The 15,181-nt window shown below is 46.4% G+C and overlaps 1 protein-coding gene across 2 annotated transcripts in view; it reads right to left on the reverse strand.

The window, feature by feature from the left end:
* Positions 1 to 515: 515 nt before the first annotated feature.
* The window catches only part of COL6A3 (collagen, type VI, alpha 3), a 74,913-nt gene continuing 60,247 nt past the window's right edge, over positions 516 to 15,181 (reverse strand). For both annotated transcript variants that reach the window (XM_014537605.1, XM_014537604.1), the window contains 7 exons: positions 14,195 to 14,893; positions 12,529 to 12,631; positions 9,335 to 9,975; positions 7,616 to 7,879; positions 6,531 to 6,629; positions 1,971 to 2,135; positions 516 to 1,226 (listed from right to left, as the gene is read on the reverse strand). In XM_014537605.1, coding sequence (XP_014393091.1) covers positions 1,186 to 1,226; positions 1,971 to 2,135; positions 6,531 to 6,629; positions 7,616 to 7,879; positions 9,335 to 9,975; positions 12,529 to 12,631; positions 14,195 to 14,893 — 2,012 coding nt within the window. In that variant the 3' untranslated portion in view covers positions 516 to 1,185. The remainder of the gene's footprint in view (positions 1,227 to 1,970; positions 2,136 to 6,530; positions 6,630 to 7,615; positions 7,880 to 9,334; positions 9,976 to 12,528; positions 12,632 to 14,194; positions 14,894 to 15,181) is intronic.

Consider the following 15,181-nt stretch of genomic DNA (forward strand, 5'->3'; position numbering starts at 1 on the left):
GAGGAGACAAAGGTCTTTAAGGAAGAAATTGAAAGACATTCTTCTTTCTCTTTAAGACTCCAGAAAAGGGATGGGGTGCCCTGGGCCAGCTGCACATCATCGCTCAGCTACTGGTGGGGGATAAAAAGGGGAGCAAACCAACCAAAAGAGGCCAAGAAGGAGGCCAAGGCTCTGGGGCCCCACCAGAAGTTAGAGGAGAGAGTGAAAGCCAGCCTGATTCTTAAGACCAGAAAGACTCCAGGAGTTCTAAGCCAGGAATGTGGTCCAGGTGGTCGTGGGGTGCTGGAGCCCTGGGCCAGACCCAGCTGGTCTCGTACACTGTCTCAGAGAGCTCTCTAGCCCTCTCCACTGGAAACAGAAGGGTGGTACTCAGGACCACCAGCCTGGCCTCGGGGTGATTCTAGAAATAAGACAGCGAATAACACCAAACCCAAGACAATTTCCATATACTTTATTAAAAAGTTTCTTTGTATAAATTTCCTAAACACTTTAAAATTAAAATTAGACCCCACCCACCCCTGCACCAAAAAATAAACAAAAAACACAACATTAGAGGAATGCCAAAAATATTCTCTATTATGACTTTCTTTTCACTCTTTAATGAAGGCATTGGTCCCGTAGCAGTGCACAGAGATTAAGAGAGTCTGCTTCCTTCCAACCAGATGGTTTGTTAGAGGATTTAGAAAAAGAAAGTTCTCTTGGACTCTAATCCAGGATTTGGGGAGAAAAATGGAAACATTGGGTAGTTGTTTATTCGCCAGAACAGGCTATCCATCTAAAGTCATGCTTAACTGGGAGGGAAAGAGACGAACCAAGCGGAAGGATAGAGAGTAACTGTGAAGTTGGGGGCTATTTTCTAGACCTTATGTTTGCCTGGAACAGGCAGAACATGAAACTGCAGAGGGGATTTGAATGTTTAGACATGTTCACATAGACACCAGCAGTGGCTATTACACACGTTCAAAGTATACGTGGTCACTGCCTGGGGACCAGAGCGTGGGCCCACAGGCACACTAGCACCATGTTGATAGGTCGTGCGGCAGACGGCTCCCCAAGTTCGAGTGTAAATCAAAGCATGAAATGGTACGGTGCCAGGGAATCAATACCCGGAGCTTCTATGAAGACGGCTTGGACATGGCTGACTCCTTCTTCTTCAAGAGGTACGTGTCCCTGGTCGGCCATTGCTTAGGTCCCGATCACAGCCATGACTTTGGGGTTGACAAGCCCTGAGCATCGACAGATGGGGCGGGCAGGCAGAGAGGAGGAAAAGCCATATTACTGACATGAAATGACCCCACAGCCTCTGGTTTTCATCACCCATCGCTCACTGTCCTGCTCAAAGCCTTCCCTGGCTCCCCAGGGCTTCTGGGCCTGGGGGTGGGGGCTCTCCTTCAAGCTGAACCTTCTCTCACCTTCACCTATGGCCACGTCTTTATGCAAACTGAACACCCACCCCTGCCACCTTAGTGACATGGGCCCAGGCTCTGGGTGAAGATGGCCTGTTTTATTACCAATCAAATCACCCATCGTAATGGCGATTTCGGGTGGCCCCAAGATCAATATTGCTTAGAGGAAGCACAATTACTTAAAGATGAATAGATGGGATTAGTTATCTTTGGTGTTATCTATAATTGTTCGTTATACTATTTCCCTAATAATCATGTTTATTACAATATTTTATGAATAACAGGGACTTCGTTACGTTTCCAGTAGTGTGGAGTAATTGGCCATGTGTTTCTTCATTGACAAAAATATGAGGATATGAGAAAGTATTTAAGAAATATTAATCATTCAGAAAGTTCCTTTCACGTGCTTTATTTGAATATCTCCCTCATCTGAAGATACAATCTATTTTTTGCTTCATATCTACCATAATTATTGCAATTCAAATATCTTGAAAAGGTGAATTACTGCCCTAGGTCTCTTTTATCTTATTTAGAACACCACAAACACAGAAGGAAGCCACTTACCAGGAGAGCAAACCTTCTCGCATTCTTCCTGTGAATCGAATCTGTTCTCGTTTCCGCCGCACCCTCTATACCAGAACCTCCCACAGGTCTTGGTCTGCGCGTTGTGGTACCATTTCAACACAAAATTTCTGCACGTTCCTTCTTCTTTGGGCAGCTTACAGATATCTTTAACAACGAGAGGAGAAAAGACATCCTTAGAGCCCATGGGTGACTATCCCCAGTGCCAGGGGCTGAAGGTCTCATCACAAGGCTGCTGGAGGTAGAAAGAGAAGAGTGAGGGGGAAACTCCCCACAGCTCCCCAAGCCTCAGTTTCCCCTCTGTCAAATGAGCTTTGTAACCACCCAGAGCTTCGTAAACAACAAATACAATCGTACCGGCGAAAGGACTCCATGAACTGCACTCGGAATCCCAATGTCAGCTCTCCTTCATTGCTGGATAATTTAAGGCAGTGGTTCTCAACCTTGGCTGCACATTAGAATCACCTGGGAATCTTTTTAAAATCCTGATTTCTGGGCCTCATCTTCCAGAAATTCTGTTTCTTTGTTATGGGGTGAGGCCACAACATTAGTTTGTTATGGGGTGAGGCCACAACATTAGTTTGTTATGGGGTGAGGCCACAACATTAGTAACAAAGAAACAGAATTTCCGGAGGATGAGGCCCAGAAATCAGCATTTTTAAAAGATTCCCAGATGATTCTAATGTGCAGCCAAGGTTGAGAACCACTGATTTAAGGTAAAATGGGCTGTGTTTCCCTTTCCAACCCCTGGGTCAGCCACTCTCCAATTCCCTCACCACTGAATCCTCAGAGAAGAAACCGACTTTTCCAACCTTGGAGTGTTCCACTCCCTGGCAAAATAACAACTAATACTGTCAGAATATAGTTCAAAAATAAGGCTGTCCATTTCACTACAAGCCAACTAGGTTGAAAATAAAAATTAAAATGAAAAACTTATGAGTGTGTGTATGTACGTACGTTGAGTGTCTGTGTGTGTATGTATGTGTCTGTCTCTGTGTGTGTATGTATGCGTGTGTGCATGTGTGTGTGTGTGTGTGTGTGTGCCTATAGCCCAGTGCCTTTGTGACCGGCCAAATTAAACAAGTAAAGAAAAAGATGTGTCGACAGTGATGTAAAATTCACAACAGCAAAAACGCCGCAGAGCCAAGCTGCTCTGAAGGCAGGGGCATTCTTTGTCCAGTTAAGGAAGCTGATTTTGAGTGCACACGCCTGATGCGGCCCAGCTGCCCGCTGAAGCCGCGCTCGCAGAGCCTGGGAGGACCTCCCGCTCACACTCGGGGAAACGTCTGTTTACAGACTTCCTGGCAAGCTGCAGGTCCTGCTGGGAAAGAGAGGCACTAATGTCAACTGTTATCTGAGAGTCTGGAAAACGTAAACCTTTCCACAAGATCCCTGGCGTGGACGGTACCACATGTTTCCGTGAGTGGCTAACTGCCTGACTCACCAGCCCTCCCCACGCAGGGCTTTTACCCACAGCTGCGCGGGCCGCCCCCAGCAGAGGTGGTCAGCATGCACAGTCCTGACAGATGTCAAGAAAGAAAAATGGAGCCTTAGGGAGAGACCCAAAGCTGGGTCTACTGCATGATGGACCAGACCCCAAGGTACACAGGACTGAGGCTCAGAATCCCGTGAGGATCAGTCCCACCGGGCCCTGATCTGAAGCAAACCCGGGAACTTGTGTCTTCACGCTGGTGGGAATCACTTGGTGGGAAGCCCACCATGTGAGATGGTGAAGGGACATTCAGGTCCTGGGTTTGACCATTATGGCTCATCAAAACGCAGGACAGAGGTTTAGATTCATCCAAACAGACTCCTGGGAGCCTTGACAGCCACACAAGCCCCAATTTCAAAAACTCTTTTCTCTCTATCACAGGGAGAGAGGAGACCTAAGGGACAAATGTCTGGATTGAAAACACCCTCTTACTTCTGATTCAGTGCCTCAGTCTTTAAAAAAAAAAAGAAAAAATGAAAATGACCAGCCCAGCCAGATTCTTGTTTAAAGATTGTGCTGTTTATATTAACTAAACACTGTTTATATATTCTTGGCCCTTCTGGACCACACATAAGAGAGCCAAAAACATCCCCAAAATTGCTGCGTAGTTTACACCCATCTTCTCTCACTGAAGCACAGAATTTGCTAGAAATTTTATATTTCACATACTCTTTAAGGAGTAAACTTATCAATGGGTGAGAAACAATATACACAGATGTCAGTGACTCTGACATTATCATCCCATCTGTCCTGACCCGGGTCTTTGGGGGATTTCTATAAGCTCTTTGTGGCGTCTCTCAGCTCAAGCAGCTCATGGGGAAGCCTCATGGAGGTCACTCGGGAGTGGAGCTGGAGTGGCTAGGAGCTCAGGTGCCCAGTGCAGGGGACACAGGCTTCCCCAGGTCCCTTGATGCAGGACTCAGAAAACTGCTTATGAGCAGAAATCAAAGGGTTGAAACTTAAGTTTTCTTCTCCAACCCACCCTCAACTCCACATTCCTACTTCCACTATTTTCCATTTGAGTTGAAAATCATAACATTAAAAGTTTTTATAAAATCGGCCCTGAACTCCTGAATCATTCCCATACATTTACATCCAGAGGAGACAATTTCTTGTTTTTCAATCAATTTTTCCATTAGAAAGACTTGAGGAGCTTGAAAAACGTGGCTGTCCCTAACACAGACCAATTTCTAAACTTGTTTTCAGAGGCAAACTATTCTAAACATTTTTTCAGTTCTCTAAGTAGTTCATTTATTTCCCTTATTATACATATATGTGCATAACAGTTTCACAGTTCCTGTACTGACTCAGTTACCTTCTTTCTTATAATGACTGAGGCTACATGTCATTATGGATTGTGGCTATATGAATCGATGGTAGATAGATGATGGAGAGAGAGAGAGAGAGAGAGAGAGAGAGAGAGAGAGAGAGAGAGAGAAACAATGTAGATGTATACATGTAAATGTAAATATAGACATAGATATAGATTATAGATATAGACACATATCCATGGACATAGGGAAAGTCCATTGATGGAATAATGTATTCTAGCAAAAGAGAAGGTTCTCACTAGAAAAGATTAAAGAATCAAGAAGCCTCTACTCCCAAGTATGGAGTCAGAAACCACCCAATTTTATTTATTTGAACACAGACGAGACAGGGTTGCAGACCCTACAGAAATGGTAAAATGGAGAAACAAATAGCACCTTAAAAACTTACAGTGAAAAGAGTAAAATGAGGAATCCTGGTAGATAACTGAAAAAATGATGTGCTGTTGCTGCTGACGATGCAATACATATGGAGAAAGCACAGCTGCTTTCAAGTCCAGCACGGGACAGAGCAGCTGGGCCCCAGCAAACGCCTTTTATCATAGTCAGGTACAGAAATAAACACCAGAAAGAGCTACGCCTTCCTCCTCCTGACTGTGGCCAACACACTGAAAAATAATGAACTGTCCCCACTCTTAGGAAAACCTTGTGCTCTGGAGCCTATAAAACATGGAATTTGGACTTTGGATATTAGTAGCAACATCTTTTAGGAGAACACTCGAAAGCAAAGCATGTCGACTATGTCAGTCATCGGTTCCTCGAGGGTGAATGACTAGAGCTCGTGCTCTGCTCAGCGAGGGATTACAGGTCTGAGAGAGTCCCACTGGCCAGGAAAAGAAGCAAGGAACAGTGGCCAGTCCAGGAACATGCCCGGCTGGTCCCTGGTTAAACGTCAAACGTGCACTCACTTGGCTCGGGCACACAGAGAGTGGTATGAGAGACCGAGCCAGGTATGTGCTTAGGAAATTGGGACCAGAACACAAATCCCATGGGACATTTCCAAACCCGTCCGCCATGGGTCCTCATCTGCATGTCTTGTGTCTCTGAGCAGTTTGTGGTTGTTGTTGTTGTTGTTGCTGTTAGTCCTCACCCAAGGATATTTTTCCATTGATTTTTAGGGAGAGTTGATTTTCACAAAAGAGAGGGAAAGATAGAGAGAAACATCGATGTGAGGGAAACACATCGGTTGGTTGCCTCCTGCATGAGCCCTGACCAGGACCCAGGCTGGGGAGGAGTCTGCAACCAAGGTGCGTACCCTTGACCGGAATCAAACCTGGGACCCTTTGGTCTGCAGGCCGACACTCTATTCACTGAGTCAAATTGGCTAGGGCCTGAGCACTTTTTATTAGATTGGATCACTGAATGGGTGACACTCTACTTGTTGTAGCATCATAGACCACAGAAATACACACTAGTCCCAATATGAGAAAAGTGATAAACAATACATGGATTCCTGGCGGCAGTGCCCAAAGCAACTCCCATCCAATTTTCTCCAAGAGCCTGGGGATGGGCAAGGTAAGTTTCCAGGGATAGCTTGGAATATGCAGAATGAGCCCATGCTGGGCCACACCAAGTGGATATGGAACTTTCCCCATAGAAGTCATCCTGCGCTGAGAGTTAGAACCTCAGCAGGTGACAGAGTATCCAAAATGCAAGGGCTGTAACTGTTTGGGAGAAGGCCGTACTGGTGCTGCTAATGGACCTAATGTTCTCACAACTCACCTATTTCATTCTCAGCCAGCGGTTCTGTGCTCACCATGAGATTGAAGGTTGAACTAGAGGCCGGCCTTGCTGGTTGTGGAGGTGGAGGCTGAGTTTCCCCTATAAAAGAAAAACACATGCAACTAGTAGGTAACTCAGACACTGAAGGACCAGGGAATCCTGAGGGATGAGGCAAGCTTGCCTCTCTGGATTAAGATAAGGGTGGGCCGTTGAAACACAGGGACCCAAGAAATCTATACACAGAGTCCTGATGTCTGCTGTCTGCTAGTTCAATTCATCTCAATAAGCAAACAGAGCAAATCTCTGTGCTTTGAACAAATCTTCTCATTTTCCAATGTAAACTCTTCTGTTTCTAGCCGAGAAAACAGATCCCTGGGGTGGAAGGGTCTTTGGACTCTTTATCTTCGTGGATTACATGATGGCTGGTGGGAATCCCCTTCCCTCGAGCACAGTTCTTTGATCTGAATAGCACTGGCCGGAAGAGGAAGAATGTGAGCCTCCCCCTCCACACCCCAGAGAAGCCAGGGTCAGGAAGAAAGTGGGGGACAAGAAGAACTTAGAGAGGAGGTGGGGCATGAGTAATTTAGAGTCTGGAGAAGCTGCAGGGCCAGGCCTTGGGGCTGTGGAAGAGCCAGGGCAGAGCCGGAGTATGGGGGGCGGGGGGAGGGGAGGGAAACTCTGAGGTCCTTTCTGCGGTGGCCAAGGATGCCTGTGGCCCCCCGGCTGGTTACTCCCTAAGGAGCCAGGGACCTTTGGTGGTGTTTTCTGTTCACTGAACATGGAAATGTACTTCTGAAACACAGATGTGATGGGCATCAAGCCCAGCCAGGTTACATGGGCATATTTCTTTCTCGCAGGGGAAGGGCGGCACCCAGGCCAAATGGATCTGGTTTCCTCCAGGACCCCAAAGGCAGGGCAACAGGTCACAAGGAACCCCATCTTCCATTCATTTGTTTATAAAGGATTTTGTTTTAGCCTAGTTATTTCAGAACAGATTCAATGAATATGAGTTGTTCCCTGTATGTCCTGTCGACATTCATGTACAAGTCAGGTACCAACTTTTATTAAATGGACCCCGTACTCACTTGTACTGAAACTTCCACGGTAGATGGCCTTAACCTGAGACCTCAGGTAGCAGACCACCACCACATGGTACGTGTGCCCAGCTTGCAGGCCCCCAATGGCGCGGTCCGTGACCGTGAGGTTCTGCTTCAGAACTAGGGACTGGTCATGGGCTGAGGTAACGGTGAGGTCGTAAAAGTAAGGGCTGGGGGGCTCCGGCCTCTCCCAGTGGAGTTTGGCGCTGTTCTCGGTGATCTCCAGCACCTGGACCTCTCGGGCAGCCTTGACTAGAAAAGACCAAACACAGTGTGGGGACAGATAAATAAAACCCCAGGTGATGGAAACAGGCAGGCAAGAGACAAAAGCTGAGAGATATGTATCAGTAGACAGTTGACCAGAAAGCGAGGTGAGGCAGGGACCCAGTTTCTTGTTCATGTTCCCAGGAAATATTGGTCTTCTACCAATGTAGATGAGATGTGAAATGATTCATAGTAATTAAAACTTGCGTTATCCATCAGCAAAGTACATAACTCCCCCTTTTTCCTTCTGACAATCTCTCTTACTAAAGGATACTATGAAAATTCATGGTCCCATGTGCTATCTGAAATGTGTTCACTATGGTGTGAACCCCAGGATTTTAAATATATTGAGTCATGAAACCTTAGGGCATGACATGAAATTCTTCTAAAGGAATCTCTGCTCTCTGTACATAACATGAAGACTACTTCCATGACCTTTGTAAGAGCACATGCATTCTGCCCTCACCTTTCTATATAGCTTGTGATACTCCCAGCGGTTCTCAACCTGTGGGTCGCGAACAATGAAAATACATCCTCCATATCAGATATTTACATTACAATTCATAACAGTAGCAAAATTATAGTTATGAAGTCACAACGAAAATAATTTTATGGTTGGGGGTCACCACAACATGAGGAACTGTATTAAAGGGTCGTGGCATTAGGAAGGTTGAGAACCACTGTAAGTATCTTCTAACATCTTTTTTGAGGAAAAAATAAAATAACACCCTCTGGGCCTCATGGCTCCCCTCCCCTCGATTTCTCCTTCAGGCTGGAGCCTGCTTTTCCCATGGACAGGCCTGGCACAAGGCTCAGCCTGTGGGGTGGCTGACTGTCCAGGTTGCTGAGCTAACCACCAGGCAGCGAGGGGCCTCTTTTCTATGGGTATGTGCTTGGCAGCAGGACAAAGTCCGCAATCATGAAACTCCTTGCAGATCTCCTGGAGTCGTATCGTATGGGAGGCAGGTCTGGCTCCAGAATCCAAGCACAGCCCATGGCTCAAGAGCCGACAATAGGCTTTTTTTTCACTCTCACTCCCTAAATGGGGCCCCAAACTCTACTTCTGCTTAGAACTCATCCCTTTTGCTTAAGATCTGGGTTTCCAGGAGAGAGAGATCATGCCCACCTGTGAACTTCCCAGAGAGAACAAACAGGTGTGGGCTCGGGTGGGAGTGGGGGAAGCGGGAGAGCCCTTTTGCCTGTTCTGCATGGAGCTCACCAGCCTCACATGTAGTGAGAGATCTCTTTCTAATATAGAAAACAGGCCATGTTTTGACAAGTCCCTGCTCTGACCAGCACCTTTTAGACATACAAATCACCCAGATGTATAAAACCCTGATCAGTGACTGCATTTCAATGGCTTTGTAAACAGGCTTTGAGGGACCTGCCCTGGACACAGGACAGGTGGGTGTCAGGGGGCAGCCCTCCCAGCAGCTTGCTTACCCGCGGGCTTCGCAGTGGCTGGCTTGGTGGTGGCCGGCCTGGCTGCCTGGGGCTTGGGGGCCTCAGGCTTTGCTGCCACTGGTTTGGTAACGGCAGGGGGTCTTGCAGCTGCTGGCTTTGCTGCTGCCACTGGCTTTGCTGCTGCCACCGGCTTTGCTGTTTCTGCTACCGGTTTTGCTGCTGCCACCAGCTTCGCTGTTTCTGCCACCGGTTTTGCTGCTTCCACTGGCTTTGCTGCTGCCACTGGCTTTGCTGTTGCTGCCACCGGCTTTGCTGCTGCCACTGGCTTTGCTGTTGCTGCCACCGGTGCTGTTTCTGCTACCGGTTTTGCTGCTGCCACCAGCTTCGCTGTTTCTGCCACCGGTTTTGCTGCTTCCACTGGCTTTGCTGCTGCCACTGGCTTTGCTGTTGCTGCCACCGGTTTTGCTCCTGCTACCAGTTTTGCTCCTGCCACTGGTTTTGCTGCTGCCACGGGCTTTGCGGCCACTGCAGGTTTGACTGTGGCCACCTTTGAGGCCTCAGGCTTGGCAGGCACAGGTCTTGCAGCTGCAGGTCTTGAGGCAGCCGGCTTTGAGGCCGGCAGGTTGACCACGGCGACTGGTTTGGATGTAGGACTTGAAGTAACATTATTTGGTGTGTTTCTGTTAAAACAAATTAAATTTTGCTTCAACCCATCTATAGTTTTGCCCGCTATCTAAAATGGACAGAGACATGCCCTAGTGAGCTATGCAGAGCATACTGTTGTATTAAATGCATGCAGTCGTTTTATGTATTACATATAGGCCTGCACATCTCAAATCCCTTCTCTATAGAATCTGTGCCACAGAGAACATACTGAACAGCATGGAAAATAATAATCACTAAAAATGAAGCATCTATTGTACTATAAATACATCTGACATCTCTTCAATTTATCAAATAAAAGCAGGGTGAGAGTAAAGAGACAATAAATATTGAAAGGATGGTAATTATTCTTATTGCTAACAAAAATAATCAGTTAATAGCTGCTCTGATTATTAAAAAGTGTCCACTCAGCAAAATGCTGTGTTGAGCTGGAAAATTATAAAGTCGGTGTATGCTTTCACTCCCAGGCTCATTGTGCATTTTAGTTTGTATTAAGTTTTGTATGTGTGATTTTGTTTTGATTATTTTTTTATAATTTATTGTTCTATTCGAGTCACCAAAGAAAACAGCAACATAATTAAACACAATGGCACAGACCCACCCCTTGATCATTTCTTGCCCTGACATGAACATTTGTTATAGATATATCACACTACATGTCATATGCAGTATATTTTCAAATTGTTATCATACAAACTCAGATATTAGATTTGTTTGTTTTGTTTTCCTGGATAAGGTTGATCCAACTTTTGGGAATGTTCTAGAGCAGCGGTTCTCAACCTGTGGGTCACAACCCCTTTGGGGGTCAAATGACCCTTTCACAGGGGTTGCTTAAGACCATCGGAAAACACATATATAATTACATATTGTTTTTGTGATTAATCACTATGCTTTAATTATGTTCAATTTGTAACAATGAAATTGGGGATCACCACAACATGAGGGACTGTATTAAAGGGTCGCAGCATTAGGAAGGTTGAGAACCACTGTTCTAGAGGAATTATAAAGGTAATTAAGGCTAGAAAAAGAGAACCTATGGACCAAGATCAACAGGGTAGTACCATAGCACCAGAAAAGGGCCATGGCTGCTTTAGTAATGATTCTCAACTAATGAGCCTGAGATCTGAAGCATCCCCTCTGGGGACAAAAGCAAGAGCTGAGGGGTGCAAGGGGTGATGGAGAGAAGGGTGTGTAGGAGGAAGAGGTGGGCTCTCTCTCCCCACCCTGGAGGTCAGCGGAAGTAAGACATTCCTATTTCAAACATAATCCGAATCCACACATCATCTGGGTGCCATAGTCAGAACCCCCTCCTCCCCCAGAGCATGGCACACTGTCGCATTCTCTTGAAGGGTACCAATCGATGGCACATTGCTGCGCTCGGTCCTGCCACCACATTCCCCTCACCAGGCTCTCTGTCACACAGCCACACTGCTCTCCCGTCTGCTCCTGGAGTTGGCACCACAGATGGAGCTGGGCATACAGTCACTGAGCATGTGCCAGGTGGCCACCATCACTGTGGGTACCACAGTCCCTCCCATCTCCCAACCCTCTCATTAGCCTTCGTGGTGGAGCATGCACGTTGCCTCCACTTGCTACCACCATCACCTGTGTGATTACAGCATTAATCATTTTAAGAAGATCTGGAGTCCATTCTTTCCTGAAGGTATCCAGTCCTTCTACAGGAAATCATTTCACACCCGAGATGGTTGATCGCTTGGACACAGGGCCTCAACTGCCCACCCCTCTGTACCCATGCCCTGCAATGTGATGTGGCAGGTCCTCCCACCAAGTCCAGCTCCCACCCTCAAATCTAGCAAGGCTGGCCTCTGGACATGCTTTGACCAAAAGAATGTGGCAGAGGTGACAGTGAGCCAATCTTAGCCCAGGCCCCAAGAGGTCTTGCACACTTCCGCCTTCTCTCATGACCCTGCCCTGTCACCTGTGGACAAACCCAGGCTTCCCCACAGAGAATGAGAGACCCTGTGGAGCAGAGGTGAGCCGTCCAGCTGAGACCACCCTACACCACCAGCCCACAGCTGATGAGTAGCTGACCACAAGCATATAAGTGAGCCCAGTAGATGCCAGAAGAACTGCCCAGCTGATCCCAGGCAAAAATTGCTAACCCAAAGAATTGCAAATTAGAAAATATTGTTGTTTTAAGCCACTAAGTTTGGGGTCATTTGTTATGCAGCAAAAGCTAACAGATACAACAGATTCTTCTAAAACGGGGGTGGGAAACCTTTTTTCTGCCAAGGGTCATTTAGATATTTATAACATCATTCTTGAGCCATATAAAATTTTCAACTTAAAAATTATGCTGCTATGACAAAAGGTCCGAGATTTGTTGAATTTCAAGTTCCACCTGAAATTTCCTTGGCAGGACCAGACCAAATGATATGGCCCATGGGCCGGACATTCCCCACCCCTGTTCTAAAAGAATGTCCTATGTGACCTTAGGGAAGTCACATTTTCTGAATTTTTATGTCCTCCCCCCATAATGTTAGTCCTTGGAGGACCTCGGCATTTCCCCTAGCACTGTAATTTGTGGGACAATTATTATAATCACTTACACTTGTTTGTGACCAAATTTCACAGGAGTCTTTGCCGGTTGGTCCCCTTGAAACCAACTGCACTGTTTCCTGATATCAGGGGACAAGTAAAAAGCATTTTCACCTAGAGAGAAATAGGGAAAAAAAATATTTTAAGTGTATGCAAATCCCTTGCAAATTAAAATTAATATGCTAATGAGTTCAATGAATCACATGGTATTCAGTCCATAAATATTTGTTGACTTAATTAATTCTTCCAGACAAGTTAAGTCCAGTGAGTTTTAAACATTAAGTATAATGGTGCTTGATCCATAAAACATATCAAGCCAATATCTTGTATTTAGCAATATTTAGGTGATTTGGTTAAAGATTATATTTACTCAATGTGATTAGGAAGACAGGAATAAGAGAAAACTGAAGTGCAGAACTTAACAGTTCCAAACCCTCAAACATCAAACTATAACCAAGTTACTTTTAATATTTTCTCAATGCTGTGTTTAACAAGATTTTTGTTTTTGTTTTTCCCATCTTCTGAAGTTAGTGACAATGGCCTGAGTGAACTTGCTGCCTTACCTTTGTTTCATATGTTCTCCCCTAAAACTTTTGGGGCACAGGCTTCACAAAAGTGAATGCTGTTTTCAGGGACTAGACTTTACCTTAAATGATAAACTCTCCATATATGCATGTTTATTCATACTTTATACATCTCTCTCATATGTTAAATACAGTGTATCTTCCTGTGACAACTCTGGGCCAAGCACTGTGCCAGGCTCAAGGGAACACAGTGAATGAAACACTTCTCGCCTTAGGCTTTTGGTTCGGTGGGATAGAGCGTCGGCCTGAGGACTGAAGCATCCCAGGTTCCATTCCGGTCAAGGGCAAATGCCCAGGTTGCAGGCTCAATCCCCAGTGGGGGGCATGCAGGAGGCAGTCGATCAATGATTCTCTCTCATCATTGATGTTTCTATCTCTCTCTCCCTCTTCCTTCCTCTCTGAAATAAATAAAAATATATATTTTTTAAAAAGGAACACTTTCTCCAGGACCATCCAGTCCTCTGTGATCATAAACCCATCAATGGATGACCAATGGGCCATGCGATAGATGCAGTAAGTGTGGCATCCAGATTAACAACAAGTAAGCCTTGGGAGCGGGGAGCATCCATGGTGAGCAGGGACAACTGGAGGTGAGTTTGGAAGATGAATGTGGAATTGCTGATGAAGCAGAGGTGGAGGGCACTCTGGGGGAGCCACATCAGCAAAGACCCAGAGGTTTCCAAGGACGGGGTTGGTGGCAAGTTCTTCTAGAAGCTTCCATGAGCCTGATCAAGATATACTTCTCTGTGGCATGCCATGATATTACATCATGCATAATAAATGTGCACTTGACCCAACTGCCATCTAGACTATAAACTCTCAGGGACACTGTCTGTGGCTGGGAGGTGCTCAATGGAACTTGGTTGAATAAACAAGTGAACAAGGACAGGGTCTCTGTCTGTGTGCTCACTGCCAACCCTGGCAACTTAAAGTGTACCTGGGACTTGTGGGTGTTGATACCTACTTGTTGAATGAATGAAAAAGTAAACACCATTACACTAGTTGTCTTTGCCATGCCTGTGCCCCTTCCCCCGATTGCCCAAGGGTGTGGGCTGGCAGAAAGCTTGACCCATGATGCTGACTCAGGACTTACTGCTGACAAAGGAGGGCAACAGCCTCCCAAAGCGCATGAGAGGCTCCTCGTTGAGCTCAGTGGACTTATCCACAAGCTTGAAGAACACATCACTTGGCTCGCTGGCGAAGCTGTATACCTCCTTGACGTTGACCTTCCTGCCAATGCCCAGAATCACAAAGAAGTAGCCCTTGCATTTGGCCTGCAGGATGGCTCTCTGGGCCTCCTCCAGCTGTTGCTTCTGTACCTCCCCTGTCAGCATCAGAACCACAATTTTCAGGTCCCGTGGGTTGGGTGCACTTTCAAAGACATGATCTATGGTGTAGTCAATGGCACGGCCTAAGGCCCTGGTCCCCTGCAGCTGTGCCATCCTGTTGCCCAGGGCATCCATTAGCTTCTCCTTGGAGCCATAGTCAGTCAGGGAGAATTCCACCTTTACAGGTGGCACACTGGCATTGCCCATGGACTCATAGGGTGCATGCTGCACCACGGCCACTCGGGCAAAGTGTTGGGAAGCCTTGGGGTCAGGGCTCAGGTCCAGCTGTCTGACCAGGTACCCTATGTACTTCTTCATCTCGTTGAATTGGAACAGGGTGGTGGACTCAGAGCTGTCTAAGATGAAAGCCATGTCGATGTCCACATCGCTGCCTGCTGCTCGCCGGTCCCTAAAAGAAGGCCTCCAGCTGCCGAATCCACAGGATGGGTCGATGTTGCAGATGTCTACAAAGAAGCATGGCAGCCATTTATATTGGGACTCCGCAGCGAGATATGACCAATCAATCTGCTGGGAGCCCGGACAGCAGAAACTGTCACAGAACGTAGAAACCTATTTAAATCTTGTCAATATTGTTGTGGTCAAATTCCCATTTTCATCGTAGAATTCTTACTAAATAAAACAAGTTAAATTCTGTTGGTATTCTGTGGCATTGGCATTAAAAAGGAAGGGAGAGAGGGAGGGAGGAGGGAAAGGATGGGGAAAGGAGAGGAGAAGGGAGGGAAGGGAAGGAG

Source organism: Myotis brandtii, unplaced genomic scaffold, assembly GCF_000412655.1.
Source record: "Myotis brandtii unplaced genomic scaffold, ASM41265v1 scaffold180, whole genome shotgun sequence".
NCBI lineage: Eukaryota > Metazoa > Chordata > Mammalia > Chiroptera > Vespertilionidae > Myotis > Myotis brandtii.